At 64.1% G+C, this 12655-nt stretch overlaps 3 protein-coding genes across 7 annotated transcripts in view; 1 reads left to right on the forward strand and 2 right to left on the reverse strand.

Moving 5' to 3' along the window:
• Positions 1–124: 124 nt before the first annotated feature.
• Positions 125–7327, forward strand: TNFRSF25 (TNF receptor superfamily member 25). 3 transcript variants are annotated; one of them, XM_036064569.2, is made up of 10 exons: positions 125–1129; positions 1685–1805; positions 1990–2124; positions 2485–2652; positions 2740–2818; positions 3546–3601; positions 3698–3805; positions 3972–4006; positions 4490–4670; positions 4921–7327. In XM_036064569.2, the coding sequence occupies exons 1-10, from the start codon at positions 758–760 to the stop codon at positions 5241–5243; spliced, it is 1578 nt and encodes a 525-aa protein (XP_035920462.1). In that variant the 5' UTR covers positions 125–757; the 3' UTR covers positions 5244–7327. The 3 variants fall into 3 exon arrangements, with proteins under 3 accessions (XP_035920462.1, XP_077929991.1, XP_077929992.1); XM_078073865.1 differs by having other exon boundaries at positions 4945–7327; XM_078073866.1 differs by having other exon boundaries at positions 125–901.
• ESPN (espin) overlaps positions 6460–12655 on the reverse strand; it is a 30272-nt gene continuing 24076 nt past the window's right edge. For all 3 annotated transcript variants that reach the window (XM_036064558.2, XM_078073864.1, XM_036064556.2), the window contains 4 exons: positions 12351–12614; positions 7841–7920; positions 7731–7742; positions 6460–6636 (listed from right to left, as the gene is read on the reverse strand). In XM_036064558.2, the coding sequence (XP_035920451.1) occupies positions 6489–6636; positions 7731–7742; positions 7841–7920; positions 12351–12614 (504 nt within the window). In that variant the 3' untranslated portion in view covers positions 6460–6488. The remainder of the gene's footprint in view (positions 6637–7730; positions 7743–7840; positions 7921–12350; positions 12615–12655) is intronic.
• LOC144381693 (espin-like protein) lies at positions 8448–11014 on the reverse strand. The gene is made up of 2 exons (XM_078071645.1): positions 10919–11014; positions 8448–10635 (listed from the first exon to the last, which is right to left on the reverse strand). Exons 1-2 carry the CDS (start codon positions 11012–11014, stop codon positions 8881–8883), a joined length of 1851 nt encoding a protein of 616 aa, XP_077927771.1. The 3' UTR covers positions 8448–8880.

Here is a 12655-nt window from a genome sequence, read left to right on the forward strand (position 1 = left end):
TTGGAACCCACCCCTTTCCTGACTCAGGAGCGCTTGAGCTCTGGGGCAGGCATGTCTCGCTCCTGTCCCCTTCCTGTCCCCCTCCTGTCCCGCTCCTGTCCCCCTCCTGTCCCCCCGTCCCGCTCCTGTCCCCCTCCTGTCCCCCTCCGGTCCCCCTCCTGTCCTCCTGTCCCACTCCTGTCCCCCTCCTGTCCCACTCCTGTCCCCCTCCTGTCCCGCTCCTGTCCCCCTCCTGTCCCCTCCTGTCCCGCTCCTGTCCCCCTCCTGTCCCGCTCCTGTCCCGCTCCTGTCCCCCTCCTGTCCCCCTCCTGTCCCGCTCCTGTCCTGCTTCTGTCCCCCTCCTGTCCCCCTCCTGTCCCACTCCTGTCCCCCTCCTGTCCACCTCCTGTCCTGCTCCTGTCCCCCTCCTGTCCCCCTCCATCTGTGGTAGGGCACCAGTGGAGGAGACTGCGGGAGAGCCTTAGTGAGTGAACAGGGCAGAGGTGACCAGACCAGCACCCCAAGATCAACCTCACCCCCTGCCTCAGCCCCGAGGTCCACCCTAGACCCCCCATGAAGTGCTCCCTCCCACGAGGTGCCTCAGAGGGCCCTGCCCTGGGCGGTCCCTGTAAGCTTATGCCAGGGTAGGCGATGTGTCTCAGGCTCTAGGGAGAATGCCCCCTAGACCCCCCCTCTAGGGGAGGGGCCCCGTACCCACACCCAGGCAGTATCTGGGGAGGCTGGGTCTCCCTCCTGCGTAGTTCTGGCCCAACCCCTCATGGCTGAGGGAGGGCTGAGGCCCGAAGGAGGGAAGTCACTTCACCTGGAAGTGGTAGTCTCAGGGTTGAGGCTAGGACCCAGGCGTGGGGACCTGGATGCAGCCGTGTCCTGTGTACGCCTTGCTGCCCCCGGGCCGCCTCAGGTGAGCTCAGGTGCACAGGGGCAGGCTGCGTGGGCTGGGGGCCCCGCCCTGACCCCCTCCCCTGAGGCGGGCTCCTCTGGGCGGCTTGGGGCAGAGCAGGCGGGCAGAGCGGGCAGAACGGGGAAGCCCCCGGCTGGCGCACGCCTGTCGCCTGCCGTCGGAGGGCCCAGCAAGGCGCCAAGAGCCATGGAGTTGCGGCTGGGGGGCTACACGGCAGCGGCGGCTGCGGTGAGTGGGAGCGCGGCAGAGGGGGGTGGACGGCCTGGAGCCTGACCTCGGGCCCCGGTCTCCGCGCTGTGAATGAAGGGGCCCAACTTCCTTGGGAAGCGTGGCAGCCCCACCCCCCCTTTCGACTTAAAAGACTCAGCTAGTTAGAGGCTCAGCCGGGCGGGGCCCTTCCGCTGAGAGGAAACCCCCGCCCAGGGGCCAGAGGGGTCTAGGGGCCCCAGGCAGGGAAAGCTCTGGGTCCCCCACCTTCTAGAAAGCACGAGTGGGGATGGGGCTTCCTGAGCCTGCGCCGGTGCCCTGGTGGAGGGGGAACGTGCGAGAGGAGCTGGCCGGAGACCTCTGCTCTCCTTCTCCCAAGCCTGCTCCGCGCACGGTGGGAGGGAAGCTTGGCTTACCCCACGTCCATGGGCACCTCCTCTACTCAAGAACCGGAGAAGTGGGCTGCTCTGAGAGCAAGCGGGCGCCCCCCCCCTCCCCCGCCGAAGTGGGGCAGACGGGGCAGGGAGGGGCCCTGCGTGGTGAGCCCTGCTGGAGCCAGCAGCGCCCGTCCTCCAGGTCCTGCTCCTTGTGCTGCCGGGCGCCCAGGGCCAGCACAGCACTCCCGGTCCTAAGTGTGACTGTGCCTACAATTTCCAGAAGAGGAACGGTCTGTTCTGTTGCAAGGGCTGTCCAGCAGGTGAGCCGCTGAAGGGGTGGGAGGGTTGTGGGGGGAGGTGAGGGCAGACAGAGGAGATGGGGTCAGGCGGGGTCAGGAGACAGGGGAAGCTGGGGTGGGGGAAATAGGGAGCCAGAGATAGGAAGGAAGAGAGGGGAAAGTGGGAACCCCCTTTGACTGTCTGACCCGGGTCTGGTTTCCACAGGGCACTACCTGAAGGCCCCCTGCCCAAAGCCTTGCGGAACCGCCACCTGCCTTCCGTGCCCCCGGGGCACCTTCCTGGCCAGGGAGAACCATCATGAGACCCGCTGTACTCGCTGCCAGGCCTGTGATGAGGAGGGTGAGGGGCCTAGCTCTCAGTGGGGGGCTCTTGAGGACAGGCCATGGCCAGGGTATTTCTGAAAGAGGGGGCTGCTTGGGCTTAACCTCTGGGTGTGACAGCCCTGTGCCCATGTGTGCCAGGCCCTCCCCCCGATCCTGCCCTAAGATGCCTTTGCCCCCTCTCTTCCTGATGACCCTCCTATCCCTGTATATGCCTCAGCCTTTGATCTGTGGCGATCTCCATGCTTCTCTCCCTTTGGGGGGTGGCCCTCTGGTCTGTCCCCATCTCCATTTTCCAGGGGATCTGCCCCCAGTCCCCACGGGGGCCTCTGGCCCTGATGGCCTCCATTCTCTCCATCCCTCTGAACACTCTGGTCAGTCTCCCAAGTGGCCCTGACGAACTGCTCAACGGTGGCGGACACCCACTGTGGCTGTGAGCCAGGCTGGTTCCCAGAGTGCTTGGTCAAGTCCTGCAAGATCGGCTCGCCCTTCCGCTGCCACCCATGCTCAGACTGCAGGGCCCTGCACCGCCACACACGGGTGCCCTGTGAGTACCCCCATTCTGGGCTACCTACCCCCCCTCCCTAACTCCCTCTCTCCCTTCGGGACCCACAAGCCATCTCCTGGACTGCAGGTTCTGCCAGAGATGCCGACTGTGGAACCTGCCTGCCGGGCTTCTATGAATATGGCAACAGCTGTGTGCCCTGCCCCAGGTAACTTCCTGGCTGCCCCTGGGACAGGGAAAGGGAGGCTGGGAGCAGAGTGGGGACCTCAGGGAAGGGGGAGGGAGCTTGGTCCTTGGATGCTAGAGGGAAATCTGCAGTCACCTTAGGACGGATAAATAGGGGGCATATCTTCACTCTCTGTCAGACTTTCCTATAGTCATCTTTCCAGCTGTACATTAAAGAAGCATAGGATTTGTCAATTTATAGAGAGTCACGTTCAGACCTTGGGCTGAGACTCAAGATCTGCCACTTGTTCTCCGGGAGATCTTGGGCAAGTTACTTCGCCTCTCTGATCTGTGGCTTCCCCGTGTGAACATGGTGATGTTAGTTGGTTCTCCCCAGGGCTAAGAGTAAGGGGTAAAGCACTTTATCCATTCGTCTGCTCAGCCAAGTGTGTATTAAGCATCTCCCATTTTCCAGAGATGTTCTAGATGCTGGGGATACAACAGGGAACAAAGTAGGCAAATCCCTGTCCTCATGGAGCTGACATTCTAGTGACCCTCAATCTAGTCTACAAGAAACACCATAAATAGTGGTTGTCGCTATTGTTCCTGGGGACACAATTGAAATTTCAGCAGTACTTTGGGAACATTCCTGGGTAGTGTGGCTCCCAGGGAAGAGGCCTAGGGAGGGAAGGGCCTCCAGGATGGAGAAGATGGGTAGCCCCTCCTGGTGTGTTCTCCCTCACCTCCCACCCCATTCCCTCTCCTTGCAGGAGCACCCTCGGGAGCTGTCCTGAGCCCTGTGTGACTATCTGTGGCTGGAGGCAGAGTAAGTGGTGTGCTGGGAATTTGAGCAGGATTGCTGGGACGGGCCAAAGGGAGATTGGGGGGGCTACGACCCACCCCTCACCAGCTGTTCTCTCAGTGTTCTGGGTCCAGGTGCTCCTGGCTGGCCTGGTGGTCCCACTCCTGCTCGGTGCCGTGCTGACCTACACTTACCGTCGCGGCCAGACTTGCAAGCCCAAGGTTGCTAGTAAGTACAGGCGCGTGTGCACACGTTTCAGGGGTAAGCCCACTCACCCCTGATGCAAAGTGCTGGGGGCTGGGGTGGTATAGGGGAACACAAGAGGAGGTGGACCAGCGCCCAGGTCTAGGGGTCTTGCCTGGTTGCTGATGTGATGCTCTTTGTCTCTTGGCAGATGAAGCTGGGACGGAGGCCCTGACTCCCCGACAGGTGAGCGTATAAGTAATATTCTGGGAAGAGGGTGAGCAAGCGCCCAGGCCTCAGCGTTCTGGAGCTGAGAGGTTGGGCCCTATGATAACTCGTGATCCCCAGTGTGTGGCACGGGGCTGGCACAGAGTAGACCTAATGAACGCCGTGAGTTCACCGAGTTCTGAGTGACTGAGAGCAGCACAGCACCTGTCCCCAAGTGGCTCTCAATCTGCTGGGGCCCAGACAGGTTCGGTGGGATGAGTGCCGCCATGGCCGGGCCTCCGACAGGGTTGGGGGAGCAAGAGCAGGGCAGCGAGGGCAGGGTATTCCGGGCAGAAGAAATAGTTCTTCTGGGCCACAGCGGAAGGTTATGGCCGACTGCCGGGGCAGCCTTGGACAATGTTTGCGGACTGAGCCAGGGAATGGCCGCTCCGGGCCAGAGACCCCAGACGAGGGGCCTTACTGGGCCAGTTGGGCTGACCTGGGGCTTCTCTTGGCTTCCAGGCCACGCACCCCTCACCCAAGGACAGCACCCACACCCTCCTAGCGCCACTCAGCAATAGTGAGAAGGTCCACACCGTCCAGTTGGTAGGCAACGGCTGGATCCCTGGCTCCCCCCAGACCCAGGAGCTGCCCTGCCCGGAGGTGACATGGTCCTGGGACCGGCGGCACAGCAGAGCTCTTGGTAAGAGACCTCACTGGCCCGAGGCCTGGACCCCATTCTCCTGAGTCCCGGGGGAGTACTAGTCTCCTGAGGCACCACCTGCCCACTTCCCATCCCGAGCTGATCGGGTGGACCCCTCCCTGGCCGGCCCTGTCCGGGGTTCCCGCCTGCGCCCTGCCCTGCCCTGCCCTGCCCTGCCCTGCCCCACCCCGGTCCGCGCCTCTAGGCGGCAGTTCGCACTCCCCACGGGCCCTCTCTGGCTCGCCCTCAGGCCCGCCGCCGCCGCTGTCGCCAGCGCCCCCTGCAGGCTCGGCGGCCGCCACGCTCCAGCCCGGCCCGCAGCTCTACGACGTGATGGACGCGGTGCCGGCGCGGCGCTGGAAGGAATTCGTGCGCACCCTGGGGCTGCGCGAGGCGGAGATCGAGGCCGTGGAGGTGGAGGTCGGCCGCTTCCGCGACCAGCAGTACGAGATGCTCAAGCGCTGGCGTCAGCAGCAGCCCGCGGGCCTGGGCGCCGTCTACGCGGCGCTGGAGCGCATGGGGCTGGACGGCTGCGCCGAGGACCTGCGCAGCCGCCTGCAGCGCGGCCCGTGACGCAGGGCGCCCGCCGCCGCCTCCGGGCTCCGGCGGCCCCTGCAGAAGCCCTAAGTACGGTTACTTATGCGTGTAGACATCTTATGTCACTTATTAAGCTCCTGGCACGGCCCTGGGTAGCAGCGCCAGCCGCCCTCCCCGCGGCGCGCCCCGGGCTACTGGGTGGGGCAAAGGAGCGTGGACGGATGTCGGGAGGGGGCAGGAGACGGCTCGTTTCTGAGCCTGAGCTCCGTGAGGCCTTGGTATTAAATCTGTGAGGAAGATCTACTGCTTGGTGTTTCCGCGAGGCTGGGTTGTTAAGTGGCCCGGGCTTGGTTTCCTGGGGCCGTCGGAAGGGGGCCGGAAGTCTTGTCACCCCAGGGTCGGGGACCCACGGTGGAGGCCGGTGTGGCCCTTGGCTCCCAGGCTGCCCCTCCCGCTCGGCCGTGCCCCAGTTACCCCGGAAGGGAGAGGAAGTCGCGGCGACGGCGCGAGAGAGTGAACGTCAGCCCCGGCGGCTGAGAGAGCTTTAATGGGGGTGCGGGATGGGGGGACGGGGAGGAAGCAGGTGGAGACACAAGTGCACGGCCCCCCGCCCCCCGCTCTCTCCACCGGCGCCGCGGAAGGGTCCGGGGAGCGTGGGGCCTGGCTGGGCAGACTTCACGGAACGGGGGAGGGCAGACGATGGGCCCCCGGAGCGGTAGCTCCGTCCCGACGGGCAGGTTGCTGTTGTCATCGCTTCTGGTAAACAATCGACTTGAGAGGAAGCCCTCGGCGGGGATAGGAAATGCGGCCCGGGCGGGCAGGGCTCAGATCTGGGTCAGGACGGGAGGAAAACCCCTTCCCCGAGCGCGGGGCCTGCCTCCGCCCAGGATGCGCCAGCCACGCGGGTTCCGGGGTGCGGGGGAGGGGGCTGCAGCCGGTCGCGCGCGCCCCGCGGGGAAACAAAAGCCACCACCCACGGGGTCGGGGAGAGCTCTGGCGACCTTCAACGAGCATGCAAATATATGTAAATGGGCACGCAAATAAGCAGCATCTTTCTGCGTCAACAGCTTGCTTGGGCACTTTTTCTGGGCGACTGCGGCGGCGGGCGCGCTCCAGCGTCGCCCCGGGCTGGGGCTGCGGGGGCCGGAGCGGGGTCAGGGAGGGGTTCCAGCGCGGGAGGGGAAGGCAGCGCGGCTCCCAGCCCTTCCGCCCCGGGCCGGGCAGGCCGGGGCGGAGGCTGGGGCCCCTCGAGCTCACGAGGCTGCGGGCAGGAGGGCGGCATTAGTATTTAGCGATGTCCCCCTTCTTCAGGATGATCTGTCGCTGCCAGGGCGCCAGCTTGGTCTCGTCGTAGCCCAGCGTCCGCAGCTTCTCCGACTGCTCTTTCTCTCGCTGCATCTCCTCCTGCTTCTGTCGCTCCTCTTCTTTCCTGGGCATGGTGTGGGGGCAGAACGGCGGGCGAGTGTGAGGGTGGGCCAGGCACCGTGAGGGGCTCACGGGTGGCAAGGAACGCGTTACGGAGGGCAGGGGCTGGGTTGCTGAGGACAGAGGGGCTAATTATTGGTGGCCAGGGCAATGAATTCCAGGGGCAGAAGGGCTAGGGGACTGGGGTTGGGTCAGGAGGCATAAGAGCAGGGCCGGTGGGGGGCCAGAGGGGCTTGGTTGAGGGCAGACTGGAGTCACTGGGGCACACACAGGAGCTAGGTGAGTGAGAGGCTGTGGATGAATTATTGCTGGCTGGGGAATTACTGGAAACAGTGGTGCTGGGTCAGGGGTGTGGCAGAGGTTGAGGAGGGGGTGAGTTCGGCGGTACTGGGGTCGGGGTGCGGAGAGTAGAGGGACCACACTACTGAGAGGCAGTGGTGGGTAATTAGGAACAGTTATTATAAGATAGGGGCTAGATCTGCACTGCTGACAAGGCGGCCACCAAGTACGTGTGGCCACCGAGCATCTGAAATGTCAGAGTGAGAAGCACTGTAGGGGTAAAATGCACATGGCATCTCAAAGACTGTTTTTTAAAAAGAAGTGTAAAAAGATCTCATTAATAACTTTTATACTGATTATGTATTGAAATGATATTTTGATATATTGGGTTAAATAAAATATGTATGTTAAGTTCACCTCTTTTTATTTTTTCAAAGTGGCTACTAGAGAATTTAACATTACATAGTGGCTCGCATTATACTTCTATCAGCACTGGGCTAGATTACTGGGGCAGAAACTATGTTTTGAGGGACAGAGATCAAGGTTATTGACACTGAGGTTGGGTTAACTGAAGGCCAGGTTAATGGGAGACGGGGCCTGGGTAATTGGGAACAAGGCTGTTGGGGCATAAGATGTAGACTTTGAGGCAGGGGCTCAGTTACTGGGGGAGAGGAGGCTGGTGGCATCATTGGGAGCAGAGAGGTTGTGCTGCAGACCTGAGGGACAAGGGGATGTGCTCAAATGGGGCTGGACGAAGGGGCAAAAGCACGGTGCCTAGGTTGGGGAGGGGTGGCAGGTCGGGCCCAGTCCCACACTCACCGCTTCTGCTCCCTAGAAGGAAAAAGAGATAGCATTATCTGGTGCCACCACGTCAGGGACATGATCAAGACATCCCACCAGACCCTGAAGCTTCTGGTTCCCCAGCTCACCTCTCCTCTTCTAGCTTCTTCCGCAGGAGGTCTCGCCTCCAGGCGGGCATGCTGGCCAGCCGGGCCTCCTCCTCTTCCTCCTGAAACACAAGCACAGAGCTTTAGGACCAGCATGGGCGAGGAGGTAGGGGGACAGAAGGGGTGCACCCCCAACCCCGGGGGACCCGCACCAGTCAGGGACAATGGGATACAGATGTCCTTCTACAGGGCACTTAGATGAAGGTGCCTGGCCACAGTCCCCTTAAAGGGAGCCTCCCAGGCTCTGCCCCCTTGTAACTCAGGCCCCCTGTGTCCTACAGGTGGCAGCAGAGAGATCAGAGCTAAGGGGGAGGGGAGCAGCAGAGCACGAGCTTCCCCACGGCGACAGCTGACAGATGGCCCCAGGCCTCTGACCCAGACTCTGGGCAGACCCCCACGTGGGCCCCCACAGATCCAGCCAGCTCAGAGAGGCTCAAGCTGGCCTCCAGCGTGAAGAACCTTCTGGCCCTTGTGTGTCCTAGTCCCGAGTAGAGTAGACACCACGTCTACAACCGTGTGGTTGCACTGACTTGGCAGGAGGGGGGCACGCATCCAACACGGGCAGCTTACAGCAAAGAGCTTTATTACTTGGAGGCTTACAGAGGAGAACACATCACACGGAACACTACACACGGGGCTCCCTTGACCTCAAAGTAGCTGTGAATTCCAGTGAAAAACCAAAGAGAGGAGCGCCACACTGCCCCACGGGGGGCCACGGTCCCTCACTCGGAGGGGCTGCTTCTTCCACCCGGCTCCAACACAGAGCCAGGCAAGACTGTAGGGCCAGAGGGGAACACCTGGTTTGCCCTGTGCCCTGCCCTGCCCATTCTGGCTACCGCCCCACATCTGGCCATGGCGGGGCTTCAAAGGCTGCGGCAGCCTGGTCCTCCTGGGCACTCTGGGTTCTCCAAGGCCACCCTGCTGGCTTCTGGGTTCTTCCTGCCGGCTTCTGGCCTCCAGAGGGCATCAGACAAGCATTCAGGCCCGTGTTAAGATGCTTGAGGGGAAATTCCAAATTCTGCTCAGATGTCAAAGAGCTCTGCCTCCTTCTCCTTCCAGAAGGAGAAGCTGCGGTCAATGTAGCGGCAGATGTCCTCGTTGCTGAACTCGCCCATCTCAGACACCAACTCCAGGGGATCTTCGGCAGGGGCTTCGGAACTAGGAGGGTCCCATGTGGGGGGAGGTGCGGCCGGCGGAGGTGGGGTCGGGGGCTGCGGCGCAGGAGCTGGGGCCTCGGGCTGCCCCTCTGGCCAGTCCACCATCTGAGCCGAAGCGACCTTTTCCGCCGGCTCCCTCTCCTCCTCCTCCTCTCTTTTCTCCTCCTCTTGCTCCTTCACGGCCTCATCTTCCCGGGCTGGCTCGGCCTCCGGGCTATCTCCAAAGAACTGGCGCCTGAGGTCCTCGAAGCCGTCGCTCCAGCTGCGCCGGCCAGCCTCCACCTGCTCGAGCACCACGCGGTGGAAGAGGCGGATGAGCTCCCACGGGTGGCTGCCCAGCCGGTCGAACATCTCGTAGCACAGCAGGTGGCGGAACTTGCGCTCCTCACGGCTCAGGCCCATCTCGAGCAGCTGGAAGTAGCCGAGCATGAAGAGGTCGAGCGTGAGGCTGTCGTAGCGCGGGGGCGCGCCGCCGTCGAGGGGCGGCAGGAAGTGCTCGGGCCAGTACAGGCCGTGCGCCAGGCCCGAGCCGCACGGCGGGCGCGCCGGCACCTGCCGCAGCAGGCTCCGCCAGTGGCCCAGCAGCTTGCCCACCACCCGCCGCTGCTTCAGCAGGCGCAGCAGCCGCCCGTCGGGGCCGTCGGCGGCCTCCGGGGCCGGGCCCGCGCCGGCGGCCACCACTCGCGGCAGCAGTCTGCGTAGGCGCGCGTGGGCGTGGCGCCCGGGGCCGCGAAAGGTCCACTTGCGCCAGTGCTCCAGGAAGAGGTAGACGATGCGCTCCTTGCGCATATCGATGTAGTCCTGGACGCCGCGCAGCTCGGTGGAGAGCGGCGGCCGGCGCGCCAGCTGCTCGGGCTCGGGCAGCGCCGCCTGCTGGCCGGGCGCGTCGGGCGGGCGCAGGGCGCCCGGGGAGTCCCCCGCGGCCCGCAAGCCGTTGGCGGCGGGGGCGCTGGGCTCCCCGGCGCCGGCCGCCACGTAGTCCTCCTCGAGGATGGGCTCTCGGCCGGAGGCGCCGGCGGGAAGCGAGAGCTTGCGGCGCGAGTCGCGCGCGGGCGCCGAGCCCTGGGCGCGCAGCTCGTAGACGGCGCGGAGGTGCTGCACCGAGACGCCGCACTCGAGGATCTCGCGCGCCACGGCCTCGCGGCACCAGCTGAGCGAGTGCGAGCGGCCCAGGCAGAGCGGGCCCGGCCGCCAGGGCGCGTCGGGCAGCGGTGCCAGCGGCTGGCCCGTGTCGGCGGCCAGCAGCTCAGCCAGGTGCGCGGGCCGGCCGCCCAGCGCGGCCAGCAGCGTGGCCATGCTCTTGAGCAGCGTGGAGATCTTGCTGCACCAGGCAGGCAGGCTGGCGGCGCGGCCGTGCATGCGGCGCGGATCGACGGTGAAGCGCGGCGCCGAAAGGGCGGCCGAGATCGGCAGCAGCTGCTCCAGCTCCAGCTCCAGCTGCTCCAGGCGCGCCTCCAGCTTCTGCGCCTTGTGCAGCACCTGCAGGTTCTCGATTTGCTGCTCGATGCGGAGGATGTCGGCTTCGGTCATGAGCTCGCCGAAGGGCCCGAGGATGGCGTTGTGCGCGCTGGAGTACCTCCAGCCCTCGCGGGGGTAGCAGCACGAGCTGGCGGCCGTCAGCTAAGGCGGGGGAAGACAAGAGAGGGGAGGGAGGCGCGTCTCCCTCTGGCCCGGTTCCCGCAGCGGCCGCCGGGGGGCGCCATTTGCATGTCCCGGGTGGTGTAATGGCTCCGCGGGGCTGTGATGGCGGGGATGGGCCAAGCCCGGCCGGCAGGTGATTACACTGGGGCGAGGCTTCGGCCCAGGCCGCTACTCCGGGCGCTGGGCAGTGTCCTCTCTGGTCGCTGGCGGGGTTCGTTGGGCGCCGTTGCAGAGACTGGGCGGGCAGACGAAGTCTCCACACCTGGCTAGGTTGCTCATTACACCACCGAAGGAACATGCAAAAGGCGCTGAAGCTGCGACTAAGGCTGCTCTTTCCCACCCCGTCTCGGGTCCGCATGCCCGCGAGGCCTCGCCCAGACCGATGACCCCTTCTCAGCGCCCCCTGCAGCCCAAGCCCTCCCTGTGCACGCTGCCCCTGCCGAACCAGCTGCCTGGCCACAGCTTTCGCTCCTAGTCCCCGCACCAGGAATAGGCTCGCCAGGAACTTCCGACAGTTTCGTTCATTCCTCACTTGAGTGCGGGGCTTCTCCAGCCCTGGAGCGGGGGGGGGGGGGGGGGGGGGGCGCTGTCCTCATCCTCACAGGCCTCCCAGTTCATCCTGACCCACTACAATCTGTTCCCCACAGACAAATAGGATGAGGCCACTTCCTCACGTAACCCCTCTCCTAGGCTCCCGACTGCTGCAGGAGAAAGTCCATTTTCTTCAAGTCCAGGCCTTGGTGATCTGACCCGCACTGACCTCTCCAGCTCCACCCCTCTCCTAATACAGTCTCGGACTCTGCTTGCTCTTTGCCCCACTCTGTTCCCAGTCCGCCTCTTGCTCATCTCCCAAGTCCACCTTGGACATCACTTCCTCCTTCCCTAACGCCGCCCCCAGCCCAAATACGATGGTGGGCTTAGGGCATGCCCCATCACAGTGCCACTGTATCGTAACAGCCCAGTTATGGGCCTCCCTGCTCACTCAGGCTCTCGCATTACCTTGTTTCGCATTCTTGGGGGCACTTATGGCTTTACTACGGTGCTGTGTTTGCTTGTTGGTTGATCCCCTGCCACCCCTCCTCTCTTCGCAGCCCTGAAAGTTTCATCGTGAATCCCCAGAGGCTACAACAGTGCGTATCACATACACAGCACCCAGGAAAGGTGCTGAGCAGGCAAACCATCCTGCCAGCCAGTGATGAGCAGTCATCTGACAGATAAGAAAATATCTTAGGCTAGATGAGGCTCAGTATCCGTGGCTGGAAAGTGGCAATGCAGGGGAAGGGCCCAAGCCAGGCCGACTGCAACCAAAAGCCTGTTGGCTACTCCGAGTGTGGTCCCCGGACCAGTGTGGTCATCCTCACCCAGGAGCTTCCTAGCAGCACGGAATCTCAGCCCCACCCAGAGTTCCTGAATCAGAATAGGCATTTTTACAAGATTGCAGGCGACTGGAAGCACATTAGAGTTTGATGAACTTCGCCATCTCACTAAAAGACGGGCTGCTGGGGGGCGGGGTAGGGGTGGAGACTGGGGACAGTCCCAGGGCAGGGAGGTCGTGGAAGGCTGCTTTCCCCCCAGAGGTAATGGGAGCCACCTGAAGTGAAAGGGACCGGAAGCCTGGGGGGTGATGTGGGGGATGGGCCGGGGGCCCAGGTGCAGACCCTTGGGCCCTCTGGGGTGCAGACCACCCCGCCCACCTTCCGCCTCTGCTCCTCCTCCTCCTGCATCTTGAGCTGCAGTTTCCGCACCATCACCTGCCGCTTCCACTCCGGGATGGGCCGGCCCTGCTCGTCGTGCGTGGGGATGAGCGCCTCCACGTCGAGCTGCACGCCTGGCGCCGGGGTGGCGGGGGGCGCGGGCGCCACGCTGCCGTTGAGCAGAGGCTGGGGCCCGGCGGCCGGCGGGGTGGGGCTGCGGGCCCGTGAAGGCGCCGGCGACGCCTGAGGCAGCGGCGAGTCCGCCTGCGGGGCGAAGCGGCGACACTGAGGGCCTGGCGGGCAGG

Source organism: Halichoerus grypus, chromosome 5 (genome assembly GCF_964656455.1).
Source record: "Halichoerus grypus chromosome 5, mHalGry1.hap1.1, whole genome shotgun sequence".
Taxonomy (NCBI): Eukaryota; Metazoa; Chordata; class Mammalia; order Carnivora; family Phocidae; genus Halichoerus; species Halichoerus grypus.

Excerpts from the sequence above, each read along its gene's own strand:
- TNFRSF25 (XM_036064569.2), top strand. The coding sequence starts at position 758 with ATGGCTGAGGGAGGGCTGAGGCCCGAAGGAGGGAAGTCACTTCACCTG. Across the intron at positions 2,125-2,484 it reads CCAGGCCTGTGATGAGGAGG|TCTCCCAAGTGGCCCTGACG; the intron begins GTGAGGGGCCTA and ends CACTCTGGTCAG. Across the intron at positions 2,819-3,545 it reads AGCTGTGTGCCCTGCCCCAG|GAGCACCCTCGGGAGCTGTC; the intron begins GTAACTTCCTGG and ends CTCTCCTTGCAG.
- LOC144381693 (XM_078071645.1), bottom strand. The coding sequence starts at position 11,014 with ATGCGGACCCGAGACGGGGTGGGAAAGAGCAGCCTTAGTCGCAGCTTC. Across the intron at positions 10,636-10,918 it reads GTAATGAGCAACCTAGCCAG|CTGACGGCCGCCAGCTCGTG; the intron begins GTGTGGAGACTT and ends CCCCCGCCTTAG.